Below are 15128 nucleotides of genomic sequence, written 5' to 3'. Positions count from 1 at the left end.
GTGATGACTTGAAGGTTATTTGCTGTTCCACAGGGAAGAATTAGACCCTTCATTCTGTGGGTCTTGTCAGAGCTCGGAGTAAAGCTCCTCAGGATTCGGTGGACCCGGTCCTGGTGGGATTAAGGAGTCCAGCCAAGACTTTTCCATTTTCATCCCATGGTTCAGCAGTTGATGATCTGGGAGTGGGATGTTCCAGAAACAGGCCTACGAGTAGGACTGGCTATGGACAAACTTTAACCTTTGCCAGAAGAGGCTTTTGAAGTTCCCCAAAGTGGATGCCTCAGTGTCTGCAGTGACGAAGAGGACCACAATCCCGGTAGCAGGAGCAGCAGCCCTCAAGGAGTTCCAGGATAGGAAACTCAAACTTGAAGCAGATATTCGAAGTTTCGCCTCTGGGTATCTGAGCAGCCGTTTGTACCCAACGGAGGCCCGCCCAGAGCATGAAGCTACTGCAGTTATTGACTTTCCAAGACCTTCCATCTCAGGAATCTGCACAGGTGGAGCGCTCTGAGGCAGCAGTTGCGTATGGAACGGATGCCTTGTATGATCTTCTGTGTACTTCCTCCAGGACCATGGCATTGGCAGTTTCTGCGAGGAGGCTTCTGTGGCTATGCAACTGGTCAGCTGATGTCTCTTCCAAAGCCCAGCTGAGTTCTTTACTTTTCAAGGGGAAGTTTCTCTTTGGCGATGACTTGGAGCAGCTGATTAAGTCGTGGGGGCGAACAAGGTTCACAAGCTTGCGGAGGATAAGTCTAGGCCTTCGAGTGGCTTCCTTCTGACCCGTTATTGTTTTTGGGGACAACGGACATTCCGACAAAGCAGGGTGCAGACTTCTGGTCAGTGACAGCCCACTGGCAGGCCCTAAGGCTGGTCTCATTCCTTTCAGGGCCATAGACTCTCTCACGACGGGGTCTCTTACGTGTTGCTTGGAGCAACGTCCTCTCAATGAGATGCGGTCAGCCCATTCCTCTGTTCTTGTTGTGGGGTGACAGCTGTCCAAGGGGTAAAAATAACCTCTGATTAGTGGGTTCTAAGCATCATAGATCATGGCTACACATTAGAATTTGCTTGGCCTCTCCAAGACCTTTTTATAGTCTCCCCTTATGGCTCTTGCATGAGAGAGCAGATTGTTCAGCTGAGCTGGGTGGGGACCATAGTTCCCATCCCCAAATGGAGTGGCAAGGGGTCGCTACTCAATCTATTTCGTGGTCCCGCAGAGCAGCAGAGTTCTTGGCTTCCCTGGATTTAATAGAAGCATATTTGCACATATCCATCTGCAGGGATCACCAGAAGTTTCTTCGATTCATGATCCTCTGCATGCATTTCCAGTTCTGTGCCATGCCATTCGGTTTGGCTACAGTGCCTTGCACATTCACCAAAGTAATGGTGTTCATGGCGGCAGCTCTCAGGATGGAGGGGGTTACTGGTTCACCTGAGCGAAGTCGAGAGTCCTCTGCAAGACAGCGGTCATCAGTTGTGAGTCTTCTGGAATCTCTTGGATGGGTAGTCAATCAAGCCAAGAGCAACCTTCTCCCGTCTCAGGTGCTGGACTTCTGGGGAGCCCAGTTCGACACCCATATGGGGAAAGTGTTCCTCTAGCTGAACAGGATTGCCAAATTGATGCAGCAGGTCTGTCTCTTGTTTCCATTCCCCAAGATCTGGGACGACTTGCAGGTCCTCTCTTCCATGGTGTCCACCCTGGAGTTGATCCCATGGGCGTTTTGCTCATATGAGACCATTACAGAGAGCATTACTCTCCTGTTGGGATCCAAAGTTGGAAGAGTTTCAGGACCCCTTACCACTCAGAGACCACCAAGTCCAGTCTTGGCTGGTGGCTTGTCCCGGAGCACTTGAGATGCGGAGTGGACCTCTAAGTTTCTCAGTGGGTGGTAGTAACCATGGATACCAGTCTGTCCGCTTGGGGAGTCTGTCGCCTACATCGACCGTCAGGGTGGCACCAAGAGTAGACAGTAGCCACCGAAGCGGAGCAACTCATGGCCTGGGCGGAGCGGCATCTCGCCCTCCTGGCGGCATCGCACATTGCCAGAACAGACAACGTACAAGCGGATTTTCTGAGTTGGCAGAGGATTGATCCTGGAGTGGGAACTTTCTGATGAAGCAATGGACCTCATCTCTCGTAGATATGGGGATGGGATGGGGGGGGGGGGGGGGTGTCTTCCCACTTGGACTTGATGGCTACTCAAAGAAATGCCAAAGCTGCTCGTTTTCTTCAGTTTCAGAAGGGAATATGGAGCAGAGGGAGTCGACGCGCTAGCACTTCTGTGGCCGACCAAGGCACTTCTCTATTGTTATAAATCTGCTGTTCGGAGATAATCTGTTATCGAGCTCCTCCTAGAGAGGGAGGAGTTAGCAATCTGTTATCATTCTCCTGCTGCTAGGCGTAGCAATCTGTAGAAACTGCTCCCCAGAGGGCAGAGTTAGAATCTGTAATCACCCTGCCAAGGGGAGGAGTTGGCAATCTGCCATAAGTCTGCCAGGGAGTTAGCAATCTTATGGATCACCCTGCCAAGGGGAAGAGCTAACAATTGTAATACTCCATAGGCGGAGTTAATGATCTGTGGAGGGTTGACTTCTCACAGAGTGGCAGTTTGTAAAATACCGCTCTAGTAGTGTAAGAAATGAACACTTAAGGTAAATTGGTGAATCCCTGGGCCGATGGCAGATGACTGTGGCCCCAGGAGGATATCCTGAGGGACCACTGGCTAGGCTGGAGTATGGAGACAAACACAGTTCTTTATTAGACAGGAAGTAGAACCAGCAGAGGTGGCAGTAGTGAGCTGAAGTCCCTCAGATACTGGAATTGCGGTCTCTGGGTTGCTGAGCTGTAAGGAGGACTATAGGTAGTGAGTAGACGGGGTATGCTGGATACATAACCAGTAGTAGATGATACCTCCCACGTTGCAGGAGTCGACAATGTGTGCAAGTGGATTTCTTGAGCAGTCAGCTAGATCCTGGGGAGTGGGAGTTGTCCCCAGAGGCGTGAAACCACATTTGTGCCAGATGGGGAACTCCTCAACTGGATCTTATGGCTATGCGGGCCAATGCGAAGACCATGCAGAGGGGAGCAAGGTGCAGTGGGGCTGGGGATTCTGCTGTCTGGTCAGGCAGGAGGGAGAGGGTATCGTAGGCAGCATGGTTTAACGGCTTTCTATCTCTTCAATGTCCTGTTCTTTGTTGCCGTCTTATAATTGGTGTATTACCCTGTGCATAGTTTCTCTTGTCACAAAATTCTTACGTCTGTTCTTGCATCTCCCCCCTCTTATTGGTCCATGCTCTTCTTTTCCCATTTGTGGCCTCCCGTCTTCCTTTCTCTTATTTCTTGGCATCGCCATTTTACTCTCTTCGGTGCAGTTACTTTATACTACTTATTCTATTTCCAGCAATATAAACAATATAAAAGATAAATGTATACTCCTACTCATTTGTTTGGTAATGAGAAGGTATTTAAAAGCAGCACTGTACCTATATTTGTTTACATATATTCCTAGCCATGCAGTTTTACAGTTAAAGCAGCAGGAAGCAAGGAGAAAGATTCACAGCTTCAAACTGAGGCTTTTCCTGCCTTTGTATTAAGCATTTAACCCCCTTGTTCCTGAGTGCAATTAAGTATTTAAACACAGCCTTTTCCCTGTCCCTGTATAAAGCATTAACCCTTTGCAGTATACTTATTATTCCTAAGTGTGCTTTATGCACTGCCCAAGGTGTTGTCGTGTCTCAATCTGCTGGTTAGAGAAGAAAACCCACATATCTGGAGAGGTTTGGCAGCATTCAAGCAAGACTAGACATCTCTTTAAGATAGACTGCAGGCACAGGTGTGAATATGCATTTGTTAGCGCCTGTTCGCATCCTTGCAGTGCACTAATGGTACAAGAGGATTTCGCCTTAGAATCTAGTAGCAAGGAGTTTGGTTTCCAGTAAACACCTCTTTTTCTCTTTCTTCTAGGACCACACTAAGATTATTCTATGCCCACTTATGGCTGCAGTCACCTACATTGATGAGAAACGAGATTTCCGCACATACAAGCTAAGCCTGGTGGAAGAGCACGGCTGCTGCAAGGAGCTGGCCAGCCGCCTGCGCTATGCACGCACCATGGTGGAGAAACTCCTCAGCTCAAAATCTGGCTCTGCACGGATGAAGCCATCAGCATAGAAAGTGTCCCAGACTGTGTTGCTTTGGAGCATTGTTATGCCCTTAAACAGGTGGTGGGAGAACTCTGCTGCTGTACCAATGGAACTGCCATCTGTGAACACTAGGGCAAGAGCAGCTGCAATGGGTTACTGGCCTCCATATGATCTACTTCTAATGCAGGTTCTAACTGCTGCAAATGTTTGTAGTTCACTCACTTCTATGCTTGAAGCTGTTTTAACCAATCACGAGTCGGGTGATCATGTAAGTTATTGTACACATTGGCAGTGGTCTAGATACTTGTTTGTTCTCCTGCTGTCTTCTCCAGTTGTATGATATTTTAAATGTTGCTGAGCATGAGTAGTTTTTAATGCTAAAACTCTTCTCAGATCATTTTGTATAACTACAGATTAAAGACTTTTTTGCTAAGTGCAGTAGTTGATAAGCTTTTGTACACTACTGTTGGACTATTATCAGCTGCATGGAGAAGATCTTAGAGAATACATCATAACCTTTTGGTCTTACATTATTTGTGCTGGTGTTACCTGGACCTTCAAGATCACCTAAATGCAGGTTCCCTGTACTACCCAGATCAGTCCAGACCGTGGGCTGAGCCTCCTTTCCAGCAGGTGGAGACAGACTGGACTGATCTGAGGTACTACAGGAGCAAAAATTAACAGGTAAGAACTAATTTTCCTTTACATGTGCACTCATTTGTGGTCTTAATGCTATGAATCAGGTTTGCTGGATTGTATGACTACCCTACAATAATGTGTAGACACCTAAGGTAGATGCAGCTTGCTAGCTTGTCCAGCTCTCAAAGCAGGACTATAACCAGGTCAATGACTTTGGCTACAAGGAGAAACCTCTCTATGCCCAACACATCTCTGCAGGATAAGCAACACTGGAACCTTAAGTTGCAGACAGTGAGCCAGTCTGTACCATTTTGCTAAGCTCCATCTCTTTATTCTGCTTCTCCCTCTGCTATTGGCTTATGCAGGATTGAGCAGTAATACTTTTTTTGTCTTCTGTACCAGTCCAAATGTCTTATGCCACCCTGCCAGCAGATGAAAAGAAAATTATTACTTACCTGCTAATTTTCGTTCCTGTAGTACCATGGATCAGTCCAGACAGTGGGTTATGTCCCCAATCCAGCAGATGGAGTCTTGTTTTGTTAAAAACTTGATCCGAAATTAGCAAAGAGAAGCTAAAGAAGACGACAGAAAACAGAGAAGAGAAATTCCTGTGAAACTGGGGAAGCACAGATTCCCCTACTCTCATCTGCTGGAGTCAGAAGATACTGAACTCCTGCAGAGGGGGTAGTGGTATATATGGTTACGCCCCCCTCAAAGCTTGTGCTGACTCCATCTGCTGGATTGGGGACATAACCCACTGTCTGGACTGATCCAGGTACGTACAGGGAACACAATCTTTTCAGTGACATCACTAGTTTTCCTCTTCATAGGTTCAGACCAGTCCAGACAAGCAGGACTTCTGATGTCACTCCTTATAGGCATCCATGCAGTCACCAGGCTGCCAATTCTGTCCTCCAGCAGATGACAGGCAAGCAATACACTGAGGTTTCTCCCTCCCTCCCTCAGCTGAGTGAGGTCTGGGAAAGGTACAGTATTGGAGGTGAAATTCCTCTAAAAGGAAAAGTGGAGTCTAGGACTAATTGTATCTGATCCCCTGCACTACCACAAGTGAGAGATGCACATCTGCCAGGAGATGGGGGCAGGACTATATATCTGCCAGGAGCTCGTACTCCAATATCAGCTTGCTGGGATTCTCTTTCTAGCAGATGGTGGACATGCATTTCCCTACTTTGGGATTGCTTGTATAAAAAATAAAAATTTCTGGAGCAGCTAAGTGACTGGATTGCACCACTTGCCTCCTGAGGTGATACCATTGGTCCTGCCCTTATTTTAGAGCCTCTAATCTGGTAGCCTTTATTTCTGGTGTAGACTCCCCAGCCAGGGAGGGCTGAGCTCAGGTAAAAATTTGTTAATTAGAAGCAGGTTTGTGAGGCTCTCCTCATTCTTACCTGGTCGTCTCTGTGTCTTTCGCTGCCATTGCCAGCAAGTTTAGTGAGGCATGGAGACAATATAGTTTCAGCAGGAAGAGCAGCCTTTTGGCTTGTCCCTGCTTCCAGGCTTCCTTTTCACTGGCTACATGGTAGGCTGCAGTGGTTCCTTCATGTGGTTTTTTGTGATGGCATGCACATATGCTCCTAGTTTCTCACATCTCCTGTTCTGAGTGTACTTATATGGCCTATTGTGTGCATGTAGCTGAGCACATACTTTGCTGCATAGCTGACCACTGAGTGTCTTAAGCATGGTTAGAGCAGTGGCTACGAACCAGGAGACCACGGTTCGATTCCCACTGTCGCTCCTTGTGACCTTGGCCAAGTCACTTTACCCTCCATTGCCTCAGGTATAAAACTTAGATTGTAAGCCCTGTGGGGCTAGGGAAATACCTACAGTACCTGAATGTAAACCGGTGTGATATCTCAAATCTAATGTCGGTATATAAAAAATAAAGTCCTGGACAATAAGATGTCTCAGGAGGAATTGGACAATGAGGGGGGGTTAATCTTGGACTGCATTTGGGGTCCCACTACGTCTCTTCCTCTACTGAAGAAAGTCTACAAGCTAGTGACTCAGGAGCGGGCAGCTCCTGCTGCTGGTCTGAAAGTGGGCAGAGCAATGGCTAAGCTATATCCCCTGTCGTTGGATGTCTTGGACCTTTTGAAGATCCCTAAGGTGGATGCTGTGGTCTCAGTGGTCACTAAAAAGACCACTATCCTGGTCGCTGGGGCTGCTGCCTTTAAAGACATGCAGGACTGGAAACTGGAGATCAGTTGCAACGGGCGTTTGAGGTAGCAGCACTGTGTCTTAGTGGCTATCTGTGCCAGTTTGATGCAGAGAGCATGTCTGTGTTGGATCCAGGAGACGACTGCTGGATCCGGCTCTAGTGCTGGAGGAGCATTAGTCTGCTTGGTTGGAAGCAGGTATCACCTATATGGCAGATGCCCTGTATGATCTGGTGAGGACCTGGGCAAGAGGTATGGTGTCAGCACGATGCCTCCTCTGGGTGAGGAATTGGGTGGCAGATTTGTCCTCTAAATCCCAGCTGTGCAACTTGCCCTTTAAGGGCAAGCTTCTCTTTGGAGAGGAACTGGATCAGTTGGTAAAATTGGTGGTGGAATCTAAGGGCAATCAGTTGCCAGAAGACAGGAAATCATCCAAGAAGGCCTTCCCTTCTAGAACCGGGCACTCCTATCCTGATGGAGCCTGGTGTCGGAGCAGTTTCAACTACCAATGCCACTGCTTCGGGAGTCCGGTATCAGTCTGTTGTGGTGACTTTTGCGTGACAATCTCAAACAGGGGGTGAATTTGGATCCTCCGAATTGGCTGATAATCTCCACCGAAGCCGGTCTTTCCGGATGGGAAGCAGTCTGTGTGAAAAGGTCCGCTCAGGGTCTGTGGTCAACCACAGAGGGCTCATGGTCCATCAATAGTCTCAAGACGAGAGCGGTGCATCTAGCCTTGCAGGATGATCTGAGTTTTTTTTCTCAGAAGATGGTGGCGTACATCAACCGGCAAGGTGGGACACGAAGTCCCGTTGTGGTGTTGGAAGCATGACTTCTGTTCGCCTGAATGGAACTTCATCTTGGGGGCATTGCCCCCTCGCATGTCACGGGCATGGAGAATGTTCGGATTTCCTCAGCAGGCAACAACTATCCCGGAGCGTGGGAACTGTCTGCTGATGCGTGGAACCGCATTTGCGCCAGGTGGGGCGTACCTCAATTGGACTGAATGGCAATGCAGATGAATGCCAAGACAGTGTTTCTTCAGTCATCAAAGAGCAGGGCTCAGTGGGCATCAATGCCCTCCTGTGTCCCTGGCCCATGGGAATTCTATTGTATGCCTTTCCTCCCTGGCCGCTCATAGGTCGGCTGCTACGTTGCATTAGAACTTTACCTGGGCCGGGTGGTCCTCTGCACTGGAGTGGCCATGTCAAACCGTGGCTTGCGGCTCTAAGGCCCCTTACAGCTGGCTCATCTACTGTGTCTGCTTCAACAGGGGCCCATATTTTTGGAGCGGGAGGATCACATCTCTCTCTCAGGGCCTGGCTTTTGAGAGGAGACGTTTACACTTGAGGCGCTATTCTGCGCAGGTTATTTCCACCCTTCTTCAGGTGCGACACCCGACCACCTTTATGGCTTACGTGCGTGTATGGAAGCTGTTTTGAGGCATGGTGTATTCAATGGGCCTGCAACCCTCACTCGGTTGAGGTTCCTCTAATTCTCGATTTCCTTCAGCAGGGGTTTACTAAGGGACTGGCATTCAACTCTCTGCGAGTACAGGTGCTGGCTCTGGCTGCCTTGCGGGGACGGGGTCAATGGTTGTTCCTTGGCAGTGCACCTGGACATTACTCGTTTTCTTAAAGGAGTTAAACATGTGAGTCCTTCTGTCTGCCCAGTATGGAGCCTAAATTTAGTTCTCTGGGTATCTTGCGGTGCTCCTTTTGAACCTCAGCAGATCTTCTTTGAAAGATCTAACTGTGAAGACGGTGATGCTGGTAGCTATTTGCTCAGCTCTTTGAATTTCAGAGCTACAGCTGCTGTTGTGTGGGGATCCTTTTCTATATGTCTCACCGGATCAGGTGTCTTTGGGGATGGTCCTGTCCTTTGTCCCTAAGGTGGTTTCCTCATTTCACGTGAATCAGATGGTGGAACTCCCTGGGTTTCCAAATTGGGCTTGAGACTCTCCTCAGGATAAAGACATTCATCTTTTGGACGGGTTTTGATGTGCTATCTATAGGTTACTAATGCCTTTTGATGTTCTGACCACTTATTTGTCCTGTTCGGGGGGGGGGGGGGTGGCCTGAAGAAAGGAGCAAAACAACCTTTGCTAGATGGATTAAACAAGCCATTAGCTCGGTGTACATGGCCTGTGGAAGGCAGGTTCCTTTAGGCCTTAGGGCTCAGGCTGCTTCCTGGCCAGAGTATCAGCTTTTGTTGCCCCAGGAGATCTGTAGGGCGGTGGTGTGGTTTTTGATTCACACTTTCACAAAGCATTAAGGCTTGGATGTCCAGGTGTCTGACTCATCTTTTGGGGAGAGTGTGCTTCATGTGGATCTTTCAGGGGCCTGCCCAGTGTAGGGTGGCTTGAGTATATCCCACTTTACTGGACTGAACCTGGTACACACTGGGAAAAGAAAATTGGTTCTTACCTGCTAATTTTCATTCCTGTAGTACCAAGTATCAGGCCAGAAGCCCACCCCTTATTTCAGATTCCAAAAGACTGTTGGCCGATTTTGTGGCCTAAAGCATTTCTTGAAGATCCTTTTTGGTAGAGCAGATTGGAGCAGTTATGTACCGTTGAGTTAGTTACTTTTTGATTAGAGCTGAGGTGTAGTCTGGGTTTTGATGTTTGCTACCTCTTGCTCTTTAGGTCTGTTACCCTGGGCTTGGCTATAGGACAATACTGAGGGTCTGCAGGTGGCACGCTAGTATATATGACAGTGCTCAAAGCTTTGTTCTGACTCCATCGGCTGGTAGGGATGCATAACCCACTTTTCTGGACTGATCCTTGGTAGTACAGGACCAAAAATTAGCAGGTAAGAACCAATTTTCTTTTATTACAATTCCATTGTAAAACAAGAAGTCTACACTAACGGACTCCGTTTCCACTATAAACTGGTGTGCTATGTCTGATGAACATGGGTATAGAAAATCTAATCTTACCAACCTACCCTTCAAGGCTTCTCTTTTTTTTTTTTTTTTTGTGTTGGGGGAAGCCCACTTCGCTTGCTAACCAGAGGATAAGAGGCTGGCTTCTGCCACGTGGCCACTCTTGATGTCAGACTTGCTTCCTTATGGAAGCTTACGCTGACCCTATTCCTTCTGTAGGTCTCAGTCCTTCTGCCCAGAAGGCCTCTCCAGGATGCAGGCTCTGTGAGTGCAGCATTTGCAAACCTTCATTGGGAAGATCTAGACTCAATCACTGGTGGAGTTGATAGGTGGCTACCTATCTTGCTTTGAGGTGGGTGCAGCTCAGTCAGACCAATGGGGCCTGGCAGTGAGTCAGGTGCGCTGTGTGCTAGAATTTTCTTGGCAGGCTGCTGGATGCCTTTCTGATCTGTGTACAACTCCCCTCTGAAGCGGATAGTAGTGGCAACTACATTGAAAAGACTATTGGACCTGAAAGCTGTAATTCCTGTGTATGACTCGAGTAGTAGAATGTCATCTTCTTTGCCAAAAGTGGTTTTGGAGTTTCATTTGAATCAAGCTACGTCCTTGCCCATGTTTGAGAGGGACAGCGAGGAGAGTATTGTTTCTTACCATACAGAGTGGCACAGCCTCTCCAGCTGCATTCACCCAATGGCAGCTCCACGACTCCTCGCTCGGCCACCACCTGCAACCCAGTGTAGGGACCCCTGCTGCTGCTATGCACATGGGTAGATCAGGCAATGAAACCAGCAAGAAACAGGGACTTAAAGCTACCCTTATGCTCTGGGAAGTGGAGTCTGCTCTCCTGCAAGGGAGGGGGCATCTGCCTTGCCCTGAATTTACCATTACTAGGTTCAGCTCTAATGCGGGAGGGGCACCAGGTCTAAAGCTAGGAGCACATTAATTGCATGTCCACTTTCTGCTGGAGAATAGTGGCAGACAGGTCTGTGCAAGTCTGTTAATCTGTCGGCTCGTGTGCAGAACCCAATTATGTGAACAGGCCTGCCTGCAGGAAGAAGAAATTATTATTCTATTATTAGACCCTAAACTGGTTGTAGGGGACTACTATAGCACTGATTTTCAGTATTGGGCACTGAATAGCATCCTAACTTTACCAACACAGCCTGTTGGGAGTATTGGGAACAAAAAAGCAGAAGAGACATGCTGCTGGGCCCATGCCCAGAGCCTGATTCAGTACAATAGCACCCAACCGTTGTATTTCTACTAGCCATCCCTGTTTAAGAGTAAGCCACAGAGACTAATTTTGGAAAAAGGTGGAATAATAAATGCCTAGAAATAAATAAATAAATCCCAGCAGCAATCGTCTCAGGATTTTCTGCTTTACATCAGTTCTCAGCCAACCTCCAGAGCACAAAAATTCAAAGTAACCCTGAGAGACACCAAACCACCCCACAAGCTTGTACACGAGGTTCAGTTTTCAAGTTCATTACAACATGGTAGAAAAATATTCAAAATAGAATTCACAATACACTTTTTAAAAGCAAGGCATGAGCTAAAAATATTTTTTAAAAGCCTTAAACTGATTTACCTTCATCGGTACACAGATGCATCATGTTAGCTGAGGCACAATGTAACGCAGAGGGGGATATGTGCTCCTGCCGATGGAGAAAGTAATAAGTAACCATTCTACAGACAAAACAGTGGCTCTTGGAGTCCATGTTAATAGTAAATGTGCAGCAGGTCAGTAGTACATGTGGAACAGAGCCTCATCGTTTCCTTGTGTGAAGCAGTAAGGAAGAGAATGAGAGGTAAAATATTGGAGCAGTTCATGAGGGTGGTATTCCTTTATAAAAGGTGACCAGAATACTTGGCACAGTCCCGCCCAGGACCTGGCTCAGTAGTACACATGGAACAGTCGCTCCTGGGCACACAGACTCATTGCTCTGTATGTGTGAAGTAGTAAGAAAGGAAATCGAGACGTAAAATACTGGACAAACTCATCCGGCACCTTCCCGAGAGCTTCCTGGACATCCGGAGGCAGCTCATGGTAGTGGTGTTTCTGTAGAAAAAGGGAGCAGAGAAAGGGAGAGTTCACACACTATCCTAAGCACTTGCTTGGGTTCTCTCACCTCCTTCTGCACAGCAGAACTGATACTGTTGGGGCTGATGCATGCAGTCAAGTACAGAATCAAATTGTATTTATTATTACGCCCTGATCTAAATCTCTACCCCAAATGCTCTAAGAAGGCAGGAAGCTCTCCTGGGGTGGCTAATGTAACCCTGATATTTAAAAAGGGCTCCAGGGGCGATCTGGGAACTACAGACCCGTTAGCCTGACTGCATTGCTAAGGAAAATAGTGGAAAGTATTCTAAACATCAAACTCACAGAACATATAGAAAGACATGGTTTAATGGAACAAAGTCAGCATGGATTTACCCAAGGCAAGTCTTGCTTCACAAATCTGCTTCACTTTTTTGAAGGAGTTAATAAACATGTGGATAAAGGTGAACCTGTAGATGTAGTGTACTTGGATTTTCAGAAGGCGTTAGACAAAGTCAAACTGGTTAAAAGACAGGAAACAGAGAGTAGGATTAAATGGTCAATTTTCTGAGTGGAAGGGAGTGGGCAGTGGAGTGCCTCAGGGATCTGTATTGGGACTCTTACTGTTCAATATATTTATAAATGATCTGGAAAGAAATACGACGAGTGAGGTAATCAAATTTGCAGATGATACAAATTATTCAGAGTAGTTAAATCACAAGTGGATTGTGATAAATTGAGACTAGAAAATTGGGCACCTAATATGGAACCTAACATTGTGTAATTATAGCAATGGTTATTTTTCCCTATATGCATCAACTTGCACTTATCCACATTTAATTTCATCTGCCATTTGGATGCCCAATTTTCTAGTCTCAATTTATCACAATCCACTCTGAATAATTTGTATCATCTGCAAATTTGATTACCTCACTCGTCGTATTCCTTTCCAGATCGTTTATATATATATTGAAAAGTAAGGGTCCCAATACAGATCCCTGAGACACTCCACTGCCCACTCCCTTCCACTCAGAAAATTGACCATTTAATCCTACTCTCTGTTTCCTGTCTTTTAACCAGTTTGACTTTGTCAAACGCCTTCTGAAAATCCAAGTATACTACATCTACCGGTTCACCTTTATCCACATGTTTATTAACTCCTTCAAAATAATGAAGCAGATTTGAGAGGCAAGACTTGCCCTGGGTAAAGCCATGCTGACTGTGTTCCATTAAACCATGTCTTTCTATATGTTCTGTGATTTTGATGTTTAGAACACTTTCCACTATTTTTCCTGGCACTGAAGTCAGGCTAACCGGTCTGTAGTTTCCCGGATCGCCCCTGGAGCCCTTTTTAAATATTGGGGTTACATTTGCTATCCTCCAGTCTTCAGGTACAATGGATGATTTTAATGATAGGTTACACATTTTTACTAATAGGTCTGAAATTTCATTTTTTAGTTCCTTCAGAACTCTGGGGTGTATACCATCCGGTCCAGGTGATTTACTACTCTTCAGTTTGTCAGTCAGGCCTACCACATCTTCTAGGTTCACCGTGATTTGATTCAGTCCATCTGAATCATTACCCATGAAAACCTTCTCCATTACGGGTACCTCCCCAACATCCTCTTCAGTAAACACCGAAGCAAAGAAATCATTTAATCTTTCCGCAATCGCCTTATCTTCTCTATGTGCCCCTTTAACCCCTCGATCATCTAACAGTCCATACTGACTCCCTCACAGGCTTTCTGCTTCGGATATATTTTAAAACGTTTTTACTGTGAGTTTTTGCCTCCTCAGCCAACTTCTTTTCAAATTCTCTCTTAGCCTGTCTTATCAATGTCTTACATTTAAATTGCCAACGTTTATGCTTTATCCCATTTTCTTCTGTTGGATCCTTCTTCCAATTTTTGAATGAAGATCTTTTGGCTAAAATAGCCTCTTTCACCTCCCCTTTTAACCATGCTGGTAATCGTTTTGCCTTCTTTCCTCCTTTCTTTTTTTTTTTTGATTTATAGCTTTTATTGGCATGAAATAAAACAACTGTGCACCATATACTAAATGCAATACAACCAGAATTGAACAGTCAATGCTATTGTGCTGTATAGCTGAGAGCCATTTTACGCGAACCCATCCCCTTGATATCCCCACCCCCCCCCCCCCCCCCCCACCCCTAGAGTAAGCTAGCATAGACCACATGAATATATGGTAAGCAATACACCTGCTATCAGACATCAAAGAACACATAAGCTTGATAAATGAAAAAACTCTGTGGCAGAACAATAGCCCTGCAGTGATAGGAAGTCCCATTGGATTCCGCCCTCCCGGGGCGGTAACAGAATCACTAGGCCGCACCAGTCTTGTAATCGTCCATTATAGTTCACTACTGAGCAGTAGACATTCGGAGCCAGTGTTCATAGCGGCCCCAGATCTTATGAAAGTTCTGAGTCGATTTATTGCGAAATGCTGTAACCTTCCCCAGAGTGTGCGTGTGAAGAACCAATGCTTGAACTGTAGTTAACGTGGGCACGCTGGAATCCTTCCAACACCGCGCTATAGCACATCTGGTCGCGGTGACCACATATTTAATAAAATAGTTATGAAATTTTGATCTGTCTTGGAGTTCATCATTCAGTAGCGCTTGTGCTGGTGTAAGTTGTATGCTGCCCTTCAAAATCGTAGATATCCACGCCGATATCAATGTCCAAAGCTGTTGTAATTTGGGGCATTGCCACCAAAGATGGAGAAAAGTACCTCTGTCCTGGCAAAGTTTCCAGCATAGCCCCTGTGTGTTTGGCGCATAATGTTGAATAAGACTTGGTGTGATATACCATCTGTAGTATAATTTGTACCCATTTTCAATGTGCTGGGTGGATATAAGTCCCTTCCTTAATCGTTGAAAAATCCGCAACCAGTCCTCCTTCGTCCAATCACATTGTAAATCTGATTGCCACGCTTGTATATGAGACGCAGACATATCAAAGTCATCGCTTAATAAGCCATATATATTAGAAATATGTTTGTTAACCCTATGTGCATGTCGACACATACTCTCAAAAGATGAAATACCCTTTACAAGGTCAGCTTCAATCCGCTTTCTAAGGAAAAAGTGTCTAACTTGGAGATAGCGAAAGAGATCTGCAGGCCCCAACTGGAATTGGCGGCAAAGGGTATGGAATGTTAGCAGACCCCCAGGGGACCAAATATGGGACCATTGTGAAATACCCTTATCGAGCCAGGGCTTA

General features: G+C 46.4%; 2 protein-coding genes across 2 annotated transcripts in view; one reads left to right on the top strand and one right to left on the bottom strand.

Annotated features, from left to right (window-relative positions):
• PLK1 (polo like kinase 1) overlaps positions 1–4577 on the top strand; it is a 40509-nt gene extending 35932 nt beyond the window's left edge. Inside the window, exon 10 of the mRNA XM_029577071.1 lies at positions 3965–4577. Coding sequence (XP_029432931.1) covers positions 3965–4171 — 207 coding nt within the window. The 3' untranslated portion in view covers positions 4172–4577. The remainder of the gene's footprint in view (positions 1–3964) is intronic.
• Positions 4578–10976: 6399 nt separating this feature from the next.
• The window catches only part of ERN2 (endoplasmic reticulum to nucleus signaling 2), a 58814-nt gene continuing 54662 nt past the window's right edge, over positions 10977–15128 (bottom strand). Inside the window, exon 23 of the mRNA XM_029577195.1 lies at positions 10977–11904. Coding sequence (XP_029433055.1) covers positions 11740–11904 — 165 coding nt within the window. The 3' untranslated portion in view covers positions 10977–11739. The remainder of the gene's footprint in view (positions 11905–15128) is intronic.

This window comes from Rhinatrema bivittatum, chromosome 14 (assembly GCF_901001135.1).
Source record: "Rhinatrema bivittatum chromosome 14, aRhiBiv1.1, whole genome shotgun sequence".
NCBI lineage: Eukaryota > Metazoa > Chordata > Amphibia > Gymnophiona > Rhinatrematidae > Rhinatrema > Rhinatrema bivittatum.
The sequence above is the reverse complement of the archived record's forward strand: the minus strand, read 5'-3'. Positions and strand labels throughout refer to the sequence as shown.